At 39.6% G+C, this 15,342-nt stretch overlaps 1 protein-coding gene across 1 annotated transcript in view; it reads right to left on the bottom strand.

Moving 5' to 3' along the window:
* CFAP300 (cilia and flagella associated protein 300) overlaps positions 1 to 14,617 on the bottom strand; it is a 28,204-nt gene extending 13,587 nt beyond the window's left edge. The window contains exons 1-3 of the mRNA XM_052653271.1: positions 14,508 to 14,617; positions 14,222 to 14,303; positions 762 to 837 (exon numbers count right to left, since the gene is read on the bottom strand). Of these exons, the coding sequence (XP_052509231.1) occupies positions 762 to 837; positions 14,222 to 14,303; positions 14,508 to 14,617 (268 nt within the window). The remainder of the gene's footprint in view (positions 1 to 761; positions 838 to 14,221; positions 14,304 to 14,507) is intronic.
* Between the last annotated feature and the right edge of the window lie 725 nt (positions 14,618 to 15,342).

The raw sequence follows: 15,342 nt of genomic DNA on the forward strand, positions 1-15,342 counted from the left end.
CAGACATTTGTAGTCCAAAAGGGAGAAATAGGGAAGAGGAAAGAGGTGATGGTCCCAAGCCAATCTAAAACTTGACAAGGCAAATTTCATTAGACTTGAAGCCTCAAGAGTAATCCTCTCTGGTCCAATGCTCTGCCTGCCAGACCTACTGCATGGGGGGTGGCCCCGTGTTTCTTCCTCTGAGGGGAGTGTGTCACTGAAACTGAGGGGTGGCCCTGACGATCTCTGAATTGCCTTCTCAGTCCTTCTTCTCTTTGGTCGCAGCCATGGGCCGCCCCAAATAAGATTTCACCCAAGCACCCTCATGTTAGTGGACTCTTACCTGACCCTCTTCCCTTGGGTGGAATTGACCACTCCCCTCCTTTTGCTCCCATTGCTATGGGATATACCAGCGATATATTACTGCACGTATTTTCAAACATATCAGTGAGTTCCTTGAGTACAGGTTTTCTCTTATTCTGATTTCTCTTATTCCTCATTCCCTGCATCTGTCAGAGTCCATGGATGGTGCACAATAAATACTTTCCAAATGAATGTAAAGAGAGAAAAATTGCCCTTATGTGCTAAGCCAGGATATCTATAGTGGACCCTTGGAGGGAAGATATATGGCAGGCCTGGCACAGACAATTATTTTGACCTTGATGTTATCAAACGTGAGTCACTATTCATAATTTGTACTTTAATAATGAAAATTCCTCAAGTGAAATTTTGTTATAATAGTAAAATAGTAATATGAAGAGATGAAAATAAATTTTGTTTACCTAATGTAAGCCACTCTCCAGAAGATTCTGAAAGTAACTTCAAATTGGGAATGACATTTGGATCTTTGAAAAAGGCCTAAAATACAAATTTGAGGGGAACAAAGTTAGTTACATTATTATCCACAATAATAAGAATTAACTTTAAAATAACTACAGTAGAATCTTATTTAAATTGGGGAAGGGAAATCTTTAATTGGTAAAATGTCTGAGTAATTAATGTGTCATAAAGAAATGAAGTTTTCTTACCTTCACTTTAGAACAGTATTAACAATAATGTCCAAGTAGCTACCTTTGGGACTTAATATAATAAATAGAAAGTTATGATTTATAGTGAAAAGTAGGAAGTTAAATAATGTTTGGAAATTTTGTTTTCTTTTAACCTTGTTCTCTCAATTAACTTAGCAATCATTATTCCCACTCTCCCTACCTCTCAAATCTAAAAAGTAAAGTGAAAGTGAAAGTTGCTTAGTCATGTCCAACTCTTTGTGACCCATAGGCCGTAGCCTGCCAGGCTCCTCTGTAGCCTGCCAGGCTTGTCTGTCCATGGAATTCTCCCGACAAGAATACTGGAGCTCGTCTGTCCATGGAATTCTCCCGACAAGAATACTGGAGTGGGTAGCCATTGGCTTCCCTGGTGGCTCAGACAATAAAAAATCTGCCTGCAATGCAGGACACTAGGGTTTGATCCTGGTGTCAGAAAGGAATGGCTACCTACTCCAATATTCTTGCCTGGAGAATTCCATGGACAGAGGAGCCTGGCAAGCTACACAGTTCATGTGGTCACAAAGAGTTAGACTTGACTGAGAAACTAAATCTAAATCTAAATGTAATTGTCAATTTAATTCTATCCAAGGGGCACACAGAAAAGTGACAGATTTTGCTTTTTAAAAATGAAAACTTTCTGTATAGCAAAAGAAGGAAAAGTAGCCATGAGTTTTATTTTTAGGCACTAACAGCTGACTCTGGGCAAAAAGATTTGAAGAGAAAGTTATTAAAAGTATCTCAGGCAGTCCACATAATTTTCAGGAGATATAGAGAATCAGGCTAAGGCACTGGGAATAATACAGAATCATATGTAGAGCAGCCCTGATGAGGAAACAGTCTCCCTTGCTATAGCCTTGCTAAGCACTAAAAAATGCTATCATGATCCCTTCCTCACCAAGGCCACTGCTGTGCCAGGAGTGCCCTGCCTGAAAGCTAGATGCGTTGGCCACCAACCCTTAGGGTTCTTTGTACAGAATCTTTCCTTGAGTTGCTCACTTTTTTTTTTAGTAAATTTATTTATTTTAATTGGAGGCTAATTACTTTACAATATTGTAGTGGTTTTGCCATATAGTGACATGAATCCGCCATGGGTGTACATGTGTTTCCCATCCTGAACCCCACTCCCACCTCCCTCAGTTGCTCACTTTCGAAAAACTGGTTTTGTGCTGATGAGTCTGATTAGTAACACCAGATCCTAGATTTGCACTCTGAGTGCAAAAAGAGGCAAGTATTACAAAATGAAGTAAACCGTCAACAAAATGAAAAGGCAACCCACTGAAAGGGAGAAGATATTTGCAAGTCATACACCTGATTAGGGGTTAATCCAAACTATATAAGGAACACAGTTCAAATAACTAAAACTCATAACTCAATAACAAACTAAAAATATGATTTAAAAAATGGGCAGAGAGTCTGAACAGACATTTTTCCAAACAAGACATGAAAAGATGCCCAACACTAATCATCAGGGACATGCAAATCAACCCACAATGAGGTATCACTTCACATCTATTGGAAGTGCTATTAACAGTAAGACAAGAAATAACTAGCATTAGCAAAGATGTGAAGAAAAGGTAATCCTCACGCACTGCTGGTGGGGATATGAATTGATGCAGCCATTATGGAGAACAGTATGGAGGTTTCTCAAAACACAAGAAGTAGAATTAACATATTACCCAGCAACTGCACCTCTGACTATTTATTCAAAGAATATGAAAGCTCTAATTCAAAAAGCTTTATGCACCCTATGTTCACTGGAGCATTATTTACCAAGAGTCAAGATATGGAAACAACCTAAATAACTTACATGTCCATTTATGGATGAATGGATAAAGCAGCTGTGTTTATATATATATATATATGTGTGTGTGTGTGTGTGTGTGTGTGTGTGTGTGTGTGTGATGGAATATCAGTCATAAAAAGATTGAAATCTTGCCATTTGTGACAACATGGAAGGACCCTGAAGGTATTACAGTAAATTAGTGTAATAAGTCAGACAGAGAAAGACAAATACTCTATGGTTTCACTTATATATGGAATCTAAAAAACAGAATAAATGAACAAACCAAACCAAGCAAGTGAGCTTCCCAGATAGCTCATTAGTAAAGAATCAGCCTGCAATGCAGGAGACATAGGAGACAGGGGTTCAATCCCTGGGCCAGGAAGATACCCTAGAGGAGGAAATGGCAACCCACTCAAGTATTCTTGCCTAGAATATCCATGGACAGAGAAGCCTGGTGGGCAAAAGACCAAAGGGGCACAAAGAGTCTGACACAACTGCGTGAGTGAGTACAAATCAAACCAACAGATACAGAGAACACATTGGCTGTTGCCACAGAGAAGGGTTGCGAGGTAGATGAAATGGGTGAAGGAGGTCAACAGGCACAAATTTCCAATTATAAGATAAGTTAGTTATAGGGTATGTAATGAATAGCACAGTGACTATAATTAATTTATCACATATTTGAAAGTTGCTAAGTGAATAAATCTTAAAAGTTCTCATCACAAGAAAAAAGAAATGTAATTTTGCATGGTGACAAAAGATACTTAGCCTTCCTATGGTAACCATTTTGCAGTCTGTGAATCATTATATTATACCTGAAACTAGTATCATATGTCAGTTATGCACTATCAGCCACTCAGTTGTGTCTGACTTTTTGTGACCCCACGGACTGTAGCCCTCCAGGCTCCTCTGTTCACGGACTTTTCCAGGAAAGAATACTGGAGCATGTTGCTATTTCCTTCTCCAGGGGATCTTCCTGACCCAGGGATCGAATGCATGTCTCTTGAATCTTCTGCCTTGGGAGGTGGATTCTTTACCACTGAGCCACCTGGGAAGCCCATGACAATTATACCTAAAAAAAAAGCAAGTGTTTTGGATTCTGCTTTGGACTTCCTAAAAAATGAAGGTTGAAAATCACTCCAAATCACATGTATGTTCAAAAAATATTGGGCAGTCAGAAAATAATGATGCCCAGGATGAGCAATAAAAGAAAAACAACAGATTGGTAAGAAATATTTGCAACAAATATGATTTAAAAGAGAGGGAGGTTGATATTCATACTGGCTTTAAAAAGCCCAACATTTATGATAAGAAAAACTGACAACCCGATTTAAACACAGCCAAAAGATAACAAAAAGCCATGTAAAAAAATACAAATGGCCAACAAACTTATGAAAAGATGCTCAACTTCAAGAGCAGTGAGAAAAATAAAAGCCAGAAGATATCATTTTTACCCACTATATTGGCAAGATTTAAAAAGACTAATAACTTTTGGCAGGAGTACCAGAAAATAGGCACTCTTACATACTGCTAGTAGAAGTCTGAATCTTTATAACTTTATATCCAGAGAGAACTGGATATTATCTTTAACATTAAAAACATGTAACTTATGATCCAACAAATTCAACTTTTGGGTATGTTATACAAAAATGAAACCATCAGTAGGTAAAATTTATGTACATGGAATTTTTTAATAGTATTGTCTGTAGTGTCAATACCTGAAAATTTCAATGCCCCAAAATTTCAATGCCCATCGGTAGAATGATTGAATAAACTGGCTGAATAATAATAAAATAAAATGGCTGAATACATCTACACTAGATGGCATGCAGTTATTGAAAAGAAAGTAATAGAATAGAATGTAAGCTTCAGAAGCTTGTTTTTCTTATTCACTGTTATATTGCCAGGGCCTGGCATATAGCAGTTACTCAGTTTACTGTTTTGACTTTGAAGGAAAGCCGTTAAGTATTTTGAGTAAAAAGAGTAGTTTAAGAGAAATATATAAGAAAAAAACAAAAATCTTTACACAAACATTAAGAAAAATATGGAAGAATATATACCAAACCATTGCCAATAGTCACCTAAGAAGTGATAGTTGTAGGCTTGTGGGAAGAGAGGGGTTGAGAGGGTTGGATTAGATTGGGGTATTTGATTATTGACTCTGTGAGTTGTTCTTTGCTGTTCAGATTGTTTCAATAAACATTTCTCTTATTGCGACACTTCCTTTAAGCTATTGCTCTATTTTCTTAAATGGTTTCTTGAAAGAGGAGTCTATCTTGTTTCACTTCTCTGTCTTCCAGTTATTTTTCTACATCTGGCTCCTGCTCCTAACACTCAACTGAAAGTATCCTAATTCCCAAAATCAAATGGACATAGTCCCGCCCTCATAGAATCAACAGACTGAAAGGAGAGATGTTAAGGTATTAACGTACCATGAGTGTAATGAAAAAATACAAGGTGCTAATATTGAAGTATATAGTAGGCAGACCTACTCTAACAGCTGTGGGATGAAAGGTTAATGCAGAAGTACATTTAGGTTCAGATCTAAAAGCTGAGTAGGAGTCAGCTGGAAAAAAGATATACTGGTAAATGCTTAATAACTGAAACACCTTCCTCCCCAAAAAGCCCTGATTTGTAGCATTTGATGATTTCCAGGGTGGATTTCAAATTGCCAACAGCTTAACAGCCAGCAAAGATTCCTGAACATTTAGCAGTTGAGCTGTCCTGAGCTGGTTTCAGCGTGACACTGGAAAGACTATCTTTTTAAGGTGGAGAAAATGGCGAGTTTAAAATCTTTAAGGTGAGAATGGAGGGGACATCCCATTGAAGAAAAGTAATGAGGTTCATGGGACTTCCCTGGCAGTCCAGTTATTAGCCGCGCAGTGCTGCCAAAAAAAAAAAGAAGTAACAAGGTTCAGCATGACCAGAGTCGATGGGCCGACGGGTCTAATGACATTGGGGAGTTAAACTGAACTTTGGAGGTCAAAAGTCAAAAATTTTTATCTTAATGTCACACTGCTCTAGATTGATCAGTATTTTGAGCTAAGGGCAGTTGGAAGACACTGAAGAGATTTAAACCAAGGAAAGATGTGATTAGAGTCATATTTTTAAAAGTTCATTCCTTCTGTGGTATGGAGAATGAAGTGAGGGGCTGTAAAAAGACTGGTTAAGAGAGACGGTACTGCTGTAATCCAAGAAGGTCTGATGTTCACATGTCAAAATGATAGCAAGTGGGGAGGGAGAGAAGTGGATGGAGTCCATGAATATTTAGAAGAAAGGGACAATGGGAGAAGGAGGACTCAAAGATGACTCCCCAAATTTTTGCATGAAAAATCAGGCAGAATGAATGTCATTTAATGAGAAGCAACAGTGGAGAGGACCAGATATGTGAGTGAAGATTAGTGCAACATTCAACAGGTACTCAATGCATAATGTCTACATTATGCCAAGCAAGACAAAGTCCCTGGTCCCATGGTGTTGACATTCAAATGGTGGAAATTAAAGACAAACAGCTTACAGGTATCTTCTAACTACAAAAAAAATCTTACTCAGAAAAAAGGAAGTTACTTTATAAATTTAAAAAGTCAAATAAGGAGTGTTTGTGCAACTATTTTAATTCATATAACACACATTTTAAAAAGACATGTATGCTAGAACCAACTCCAATTAACACTGGTTTTGAATGCTTTTTAGAAGTCTTCTGAAAGAATCAGCAAAAGGGGAAATTTAATTCAGATTTAGTAATTATACCTGGGGGGAATCCACTTACATTTTAAATGTCACTATGAATGGAAGTGGGTTAAGTGGCCTGCAGTGAATTGGCCTGGAGCCAATGGAAATAAGTCTTCATAAAAGGTCCAGGGATAACAAAGATACTGATATAAATGCAGGAGGAGAAGGGGAACAACAGAGGACAAGACGGTTGGATGGTATCACCAACTCGATGGACATGAGTTTGAGCAAGCTCCGGGAGCTGGTGATGGACACGGAAGCCTGGCGTGCTGCAGCCCATGGGGTCACAGCGTTGGACACGACTGAGCAGCTGAACAACAGCAATAACAAAAGGCCCCTCAAATAAAGCAACAGTTGTTACTGAAATCATAATTATACACCTGAAGAATGAACTTTCTTAAAAAACACAAGAACAGCCTGCCTTAATGTGTACAAATGTTATGTTGGGTTTGTTATAGAATTTCCAGTGAGGCATTAGAAGTGACTCTCTGAATCTCGGATAGTTTTAAGAAAGCTGACATGTTTTGGAATTTTTTATTCCCAAATAGGAGTGATAACAAAGATACTGATATAAACAGTATGAACATGTATGAAAAGGCAATGAACCATGAACAGTATGAAAGGCAAAAAGATAGGACACTGAAAGATAAACTGCCCAGGTCGGTAGGTGCCCAATATGCTACTGGAGAAGAATGGAGAAATGACTCCAGAAAGAATGAAGGGATGGAGCCAAAGCAAAAATAGCACCCAGTTGTGGATATGACTGGTGACAGAAGTAAAGTTTGATGCTGTAAAGAGCAATATCACACAGGAACCTGCAAGGTTAGATCCATGAATCAAGGCAAATGGGAAGTGGTTAAACAGGAGATGGCAAGAGAGAACATCGACAATTTAGGAATCAGTGAACTAAAATGGACTGGAATGGGCAAGTTTAACTCAGATGACCATTATATCCACTACTGTGGGCAAGAAGCTCTTAGAAGAAATGGAGTAGCCGTCATAGTCAACAAAAGAGTCTGAAATGCAGTACTTGGATGCAATCTCAAAAATGACAGAATGATCTCTGTTTGTTTCCCAGGTAAACCACTCAATATCACAGTAATCCAAATCTATGCCTCAACCAGTAATGCTGAAGAAGCTGAAGTTGAATGGTTCTATGAAGACCTACAAGACCTTCTAACACCTACAAGACTTACAAGACCTAACTAACACCCAAAGATGTCCTTGGCATTTAGGGGACTGGATTGCAAAAGTAGGAAGTCAAGACATATGTGGAGTAACAGGCAAATCTGGCCTTGGAGTGAAGAATGAAGCAGGGTAAAGGCTAATGGAGTTTTGCCAAAAGAATGTACTGATCATAGCAAACACCCTCTTCCAACAACACAAGAGAAGACTCTACACATGGACATCACCAGATGGTCAATACCTAAATCGGATTGATTATATTCTTTGCAGCCAAACATGGAGAAGCTCTATACAGTCAGCAAAAACAAGACCAGGAGTTGACTGTGGCTCAGATCATGAACTCCTTATTGCCAAATTCAGACTTAAATTGAAAAAAGTAGGGAAAACTGCTAGACCATTCAGGTATGACCTCAATCAAATCCCTTATGATTATACAGTGGAAGTAACAAATAGATTCAAGGGGTTAGATCTGATAGACAGAGCGCCTGAAGAACTACGACAGAGGTTTGTGACATTGTACAGGAGGAAGGGATCAAGACCATCCCCAAGAAAAAGAAATGCAAAAAGGCAAAATGGTTGTCTGAGGAAGTCTTACAAATAGCTGTGAATTGAAAAGAAGCGAAAGGGAAGGAGAAAAGGAAAGATGTACACATTTGAATGCAGAGTTCCAAAGAATAGCAAGGAGAGATAAGAAAGCCTTCCTCAGTGATCAATGCAAAGAAATAGAGGAAAACAATAGAATGGGAAAGACTAGAGATCTCTTCAAGAAAATTAGAGAAACCAAGGGAACATTTCATGCAAAGATGGGCTCAATAAAGGACAGAAGTGATATGGACCTAACAGAAGCAGAAGATATTAAGAAGAGGTGGCAAGAATACACAGAAGAACTATACAAAAAAGGTCTTCATGACCCAGATAATCATGAAGGTATGATCACTCACCTAGAGCCAGACATCCTGGAATGCAAAGTCAAGTGGGTGATAGGAAGCATTGCTACAAATAAAGCTAGTGGAGGTGATGGAATTCTAGTTGAGCTGTTTCAAATCCTAAAAGATGATGCTGTGAAAGTGCTATACTCAATATGCCAGCAAATTTGGGAAACTCAGCAGTGGCCACAGGACTAGAAAAGGTCAGTTTTCATTCCAATCCCAAACAAGGCAATGCCAAAGAATGCTCAAACTACTGCACAATTGCACTCATCTCACACAGTAGGAAAGTAATGCTCAAAATTCTCCAGGCCAGGCTTTAACAGTATGTGAACCGTGAACTTCCAGATGTTCAAGCTGGTTTTAGAAAAGGCAGAGGAACCAGGGATCAAATTGCCAACATCTGTTGGATCATTGAAAAAGCAAGTGAGTTCCAGAAAAACATCTATTTCTGCTTTATTGACTATGCCAAAGCCTTTGACTGTGTGGATCACAACAAACTGTGGAAAATCCTTCAAGAGATGGGAATACCAGACCACCTGACCTGCCTCTTGAGAAACCTATATGCAGGTCAGGAAGCAACAGTTAGAACTGGACATGGAACAACAGACTGGTTTCAAATCAGGAAAGGAGTACATCAAGGCTGTATATTGTCACCCTTCTTATTTAACTTATATGCAGAGTACATCATGAGAAAACTAAGATCATGGCATCTGGTCCCATCACTTCATGGCAAACAGATGGGGAAACAGTGGAAACAGTGACAGACTTTATTTTGGGGGGGATCCAAAATCACTGCAGATGGTGACTACAGCTATGAAATTAAAAGACGCTTGGTTCTTGGAAGAAAAGTTATGACCAACCTAACAGAAGCAGAAGACAGCATATTAAAAAGCAAAGACGTTACTTTGCCAACAAAGGTCCATCTAGTCAAAGCTATGGGTTTTTCCAGTAGTCATGTATGGATGTGAGAGTTGGACTAAAAATGTGAGAGTAGAAACATATTTCTAAATGTTTTAGAAATTTTACATAACAACAGTTTAAATGTATGTTTGTTAGATGCCACACATTTGAAATATAAGTAGATGTCTGACTCAATCATGTATCTGGCAGACTGCTGATTTCTGATCCATCATATCTCTCTTTCCTTAAGGAATCTCAATTTTATTTTAAACAGTAATATGCTCAGCTAAACATCTATGCTTCCTAGCAATCTTTGCGGCAAGTGATCCTGAGATATATGCAGAGTCTGGCCATGAGATATAAGCAGAAGCTATGTGCAGACCTTCAGGAAGCTCTGTAAACTGAAGCTCTCCCTTGCAGTGAATTTGGAGGGTTCCTGTCAGTGTCTCTAATCCATGGTGAGAATGCCAGCATTATATTCTACGCACAGAGGTCTCTTGAGACTCAAAGTGAGATCTTATATTCAACTATCTAGGATACTGCCACTTGGATGCACCTCAAATTTAGCATGCCTGAAACTGCAATCATTTTCGTTATTTATTCTTTTCCATTTTCTATACATTTAAATCTTCCACTCTAGTCAACCAAATAAAAAACTCGGTCATCCTACATTTCCTCCTTTGCCTGTCAGTTATCTTATCAGTCCTTGAGTACTACCTGTCTCATAAAGATCTCTCCAAGCAATCTCAGTGCTTCTGTCTTAATTCAGGGCACCACCATATACGGTCTGGAAGATAAGATTCCAATTTAGTCTGTTTCCGGACTCAGTTCTAACAATCCACCCCCTATACTTCTGCCAGGTGATCTCATTACTTTAAATTATACTGTTTTGCTGAAAACCTTTCAGCAACTCTTCAGCTACATAAAGACCAAATTCCTTTGCATGGCACAGGAAGTCTTAAAAAGTACTGTCCCAACCACCTGTTTGACAATACCCCACTCTGCCTACCTGACAAACTCCTATTCATCTTTCAGGCCAGAGTTCAAGTGCCCTGTCTTTTGGAAGGGCACTTTTTTGACCTTTTTTAAGGTTAATTTTAACCTTTTCCTTTAACCACCTCAGTCAAAAACGACCACTTTCTCTTTTGTGCCACCACAGTACCTTGTGCATTTTATATTATACAGCTTCTCATTCTACAATGCACTTTTTGGTCTGTTTTCCTCTTTAACTGTGTCCTGCTCATCTGTACAGACTAAGAAACTAAAGAAATATTTTCTGGATGAATATTTCCTTCTTTCCATCCACTTACTACCTTACAAACTTTTGAAATCTGTTTCTAAATTTTAAGCGAAAATTCAAAATCTGGAATCCTACTTTAAGCAGCACTCTTTGCTCAGTTACGGGTTTTGTAGTAAAAATGACATGGAAGTTGGAGCCAAAAGGTCTAGGTTTTGCTATTTGCTGGGCAACCTTGCACAAATTATTTAGCCATTCTGAGCTTCAGTTTCCTTAGCTGTAAGCTGCTGCTGCTGCTGCTGCTGCTGCTAAGTCACTTCAGTCGTGTCCAACTCTGTGCGACCCCATAGATGGCAGCCCACCAGGCTCCCCAGTCCCTGGGATTCTCCAGGCAAGAACTCTGAAGTGGGTTGCCATTTCCTTCTCCAATGCACCAAAGTGAAAAGTGAGACTGAAGTTGCTCAGTTGTGTCTGACTCTTAGAGACCCCATGGATTGCAGCCCACCAGGCTCCTCTGTGCATGGGATTTTCCAGGCAAGAGTACTGGAGTGGGGTGCCATTGCCTAAAGTGTGGGCCAAAACACCAAATCTACCAGATTGTTGTAAAGATTAGTGATAAATGGATAAAAAGTGCTGAAAGCTAAATCTGGCACACAGGAGTCATTACTGCTTTGGGAAAACATTTTGCAAAGTAGTATACAAATGTTAGTAACAATAACAGCACATTATAAGCCAGGCATTTTGCTAAATATTTTTATATTTCACTCAATCTTCATAATAATCTCAACATATATTCAGCATTATTTTCATTTCCAGAAAGTACTTAAGTGTTAAGCATTGTGACAATTTTGTAGGAAAGTAAAGGTTGAAGAACCTTAAATAACTTGCCCAATGTCATACAGCCAGTAAGCAGCAGAGTTGGACAGACAGCTATCTAGAGGTCAAATGAAGGGAGGATCCAGGTTCTGTAGTGTCTTAAGCATGTACAATTTTAGGGGTTCAAAGAATATACAAGGTCTTCCCTTGGGGCTCAGCTAGTAAAGAATCTGCCTGCAATGCGGGAGACCTAGTTTTGATCCCTGGGTGGGGAAGATCCCCTGGAGAAGGGAAAGACTACCCACTCCAGTGTTCTGGCCTGGAGAATTCCATGGGTCCGTGGGATTGCAAAGAGTCAGTCACGACTGAGTGAACTTCACTAAGAATACAAAACATTTAATTTTGAAAAATTCCAAAAACATATGAGCATGTGAGCATGCTGCTGGAGTAGCTCAGAGTTCCTTGGAAGGGGATTCTGTGGGTGAGGAGCTTGAGCTGGTGAGGGGTCCTGAAGATTCAGTAGCTTCAGGGTAAATCCCCTTCTGGAGGCCATTCTCTCAGCCACAATGCTTTATCTCCTCCAAATTAGTTGCATGAGTAAAATTAAGGATTGTATGAATACCCTTCTTTATATTAAAATATGAGAATACTGCCTACTCACAAGAAAAAAGGATAAACATGAAAGATATTGAAAATTAGTTTGAAAAAACTGCCTATTACAGAAATTTATTGTGCTTTACAGATTAATATTGGTTCTGTTGAAGATCTCTGTGTGTACTGAACAAACCAAATTAATTCTACACTCTGTCTATGATATTTTTCTGATACCAATGCCCCTCCATTGAGTGATCTTCTTCCTTGTGCCTAGGGCACCTTATATAGCCTCCAATATAGCAATTATTTTGTCTTGTAGAGAATTTTCTACACTTCTAGCTTCCACACCTATACACATGACTTACAAGCTGGGATCAAGTCTCTTTTTGTCTTTTTAACACCTCCGAGCAGGGATACAGTAAGTATTCGACAAATATTTATTGAATAAATAACTTATATTAAAATTTTTACAGCACTCTAAAATTCAGTTAATAAAATCCTGATGATCTTAAAAAAAAATTCATTTGAGAGCCAGTCCTGGCATAAATGAGATACATTAAAAACTATAAAAATCTAGCTGAATGAGAAATGTCATTAATATTATAATCAGTAGCATATTAACATTATAACAATCTGAGGTAAAGGGAAATAGACTTTAAATAATCTACCCTCATTTTAAACAGTATTTCCTCAGCCCCCTGTCCAAAATTCATGTCCTTGGGACTTTGGAAAGTGACCTTAGTTGGAAACAGGGTTGTTGTGGATACAATTAGTTAAAGTGAAATTATACTGGAATAAGGTGGGCCCTCAATTCAATATGGCTGGTGTTCTTATAAAAGGAGAAGCGACACAGCTAGGAGGGAGACAAGGAAGGAGAGCTAAGGGGCTTTGACAGGAGTACAGATTCACCTTTTGCAGCTGCAAGCCAAAGAATGCCAAGGATTGCTGGCAACCATGAGAAGGTAGGAAAAAGGTGAGGAAGGATTCCTCTCTACAGATTTCAGGGAGAGCACAACCCTGTTAACCACATGATTTTGGATCTCCACCCTCCAAAACTGTAAGATAATACATTTCTCTTGTTTTAAGCCACCCAGTTTGTGATACTTCCCTACAGCATCCCTTGAAAACTAATACACCCTCACAGTAAATATTTTGGTTAATTAGATTAATATTTTGTTCACTGCACTATCTCTCTATGTGAGATGATCTGATTTTTTAAATTTATTGGCAGTCTTGCTAGGAGTCGGTAAGATCCTTGAAAGCCAGGCTCCTGTCTTCTTCCTTCTGGCATCCCCACTACCTGACAAAATTTCTAGCACAGGGCAGGCCCTGAGGAAGTGTTTTTGAATGAGTGAATAAACTATGCCAACTAGACACTACAGTCAATGCCTGAGGACATGAACCGCAAAGATAATATCACAAACAATAAAAGTATTTTTCCATTTAACTGAGGACTAAAAAACCCCTAGGATTTTAAATAACGTGAATGAAATACAGTGAACACACCAGAATCTGTACTTTGGAATGTTTTTCCCCCTTTCAAAGCAGCCACCTCTACCAGCTAAAGATTTATTTCAATAACTTAGTCACTGCTTAAAACTTTTTCTGGAATTCTTCATATGGAACTGCTAATAGAGCCTCTTCTCACAGGGTAGATTTAATTTTGAGAAACTACCAAAAGTAATTTGAAGCTAGGCCTAGTAAATAAAGCTGGTGATAAAGCTGGATAAGATTTAAAAATGAGATGTGCCTACTAAAAAAGAGACCGATTTTCCAGGGAGAGATTATCTTTCCAAAATCGAAAAGTTCTTTATGGCGGCATACTGAAGAGCTAATGTATGGTGATGTAAAACATAAAAGTTCCTGTGAAACAATCGATTGAACCGTTTTATTATCCTCAAACTTCAAGAAAACGTCGTCACAGAATAATACCGTGTTCACCAGAATCTATGCCAAAGTAGAAAAAAAAAAAATGTAACATCAGCAGTGGTTCAAGGAACGCTCCAACTTCCATACCAACCATAACGAAATCATCCTTGCGATAAGTCTGAAACGTCTGGTCAAACCCGAACGCCTGCGCCTCGATTCTACCCAGCATAGACCTGGGGCAGAGAAGAGAAGGACGGTCAACTCGGGCTGGTACCCTCTGGGCAGCACGTTCATCCGTCCCACCCCCGGAGCCCGCCCTTCTTGAGGGTAACGCTGCCTCCGGGTTTCACTCAGGACGGGGCCGCCTCGACGCCCGATCCGTGCCTCCACAACAGAGAAGGCCAAGGGGCATAGAGAAGAGCCCCTCGGCCTCTCACCACTGGCGGAGCCGGCTGGTAGTCTGCGGGGTGCTCAGAGACTGGAAGGTTTTCTGAGGCAGGAATCTGAAGCTGTAGACGCCCAAATCGCCTGGCTCCCCGGCCGCCATCTTGGTCCTCACTGCGAAGAGTCGGGGCCGTTTCCAAGGCAACGCGGCAGCCTGGGGGGGGGGAGGTGACGCTGAGGGGGCGTGGCGGGGCCACAGCGGGGCGGGGCCACGGCTCTACCGCGATCAAGGAGTCCGCGGAGCCGGCGGAGGAGGAAACTAGGGGTCTGCGGAAGCCACCGCCAGTACATACTTGCTGGCTTTAACCGTTAATAATTACTCCGCGTGGGTTAATTTCTTAGTTTCGAACCTCTAATCTTAGATTTATAGCCGTCTAAGTTTAGTGACTCAACCATTTGTGAAGAAAAAGTTATTCTGAACTAATTATTTTCAAGAGAGATGTCTATATAATTACTTGGGAAACTGTTTCACCCTCGGCTTTTTTTTTTTTCTTTGAACGTTACCTCTGAAGGCTAAAAAAATTTTTCCAAATACACTACAGTACAACGTGCTGTTTAATAGAAACATATATTTCTGATTTTGTATTGAAAATTGCGTTTCGTGTGTGTAGTTGTTTTGTCTAATAGCTGTGTATCAGAAGGAGCTGAGAAATGGCAGGATGTCGTTCTTTGCCACCTCTTTTCTAACTCCCTTTCCTTTTCCCTTCAGTTCAGTTCAGTTCCCTTAGTCCTCCATAATCTTGATTATTCTGTTTTCAGCCAACAGCGGTAGGAGAGAGAGGGAGGGAAACGCGCGCGCGCACACACAGTATTCGTCTTCATTATTGA

The sequence above is a fragment of the Budorcas taxicolor genome, chromosome 15 (assembly GCF_023091745.1).
Source record: "Budorcas taxicolor isolate Tak-1 chromosome 15, Takin1.1, whole genome shotgun sequence".
In the NCBI taxonomy this organism is placed as follows: domain Eukaryota; kingdom Metazoa; phylum Chordata; class Mammalia; order Artiodactyla; family Bovidae; genus Budorcas; species Budorcas taxicolor.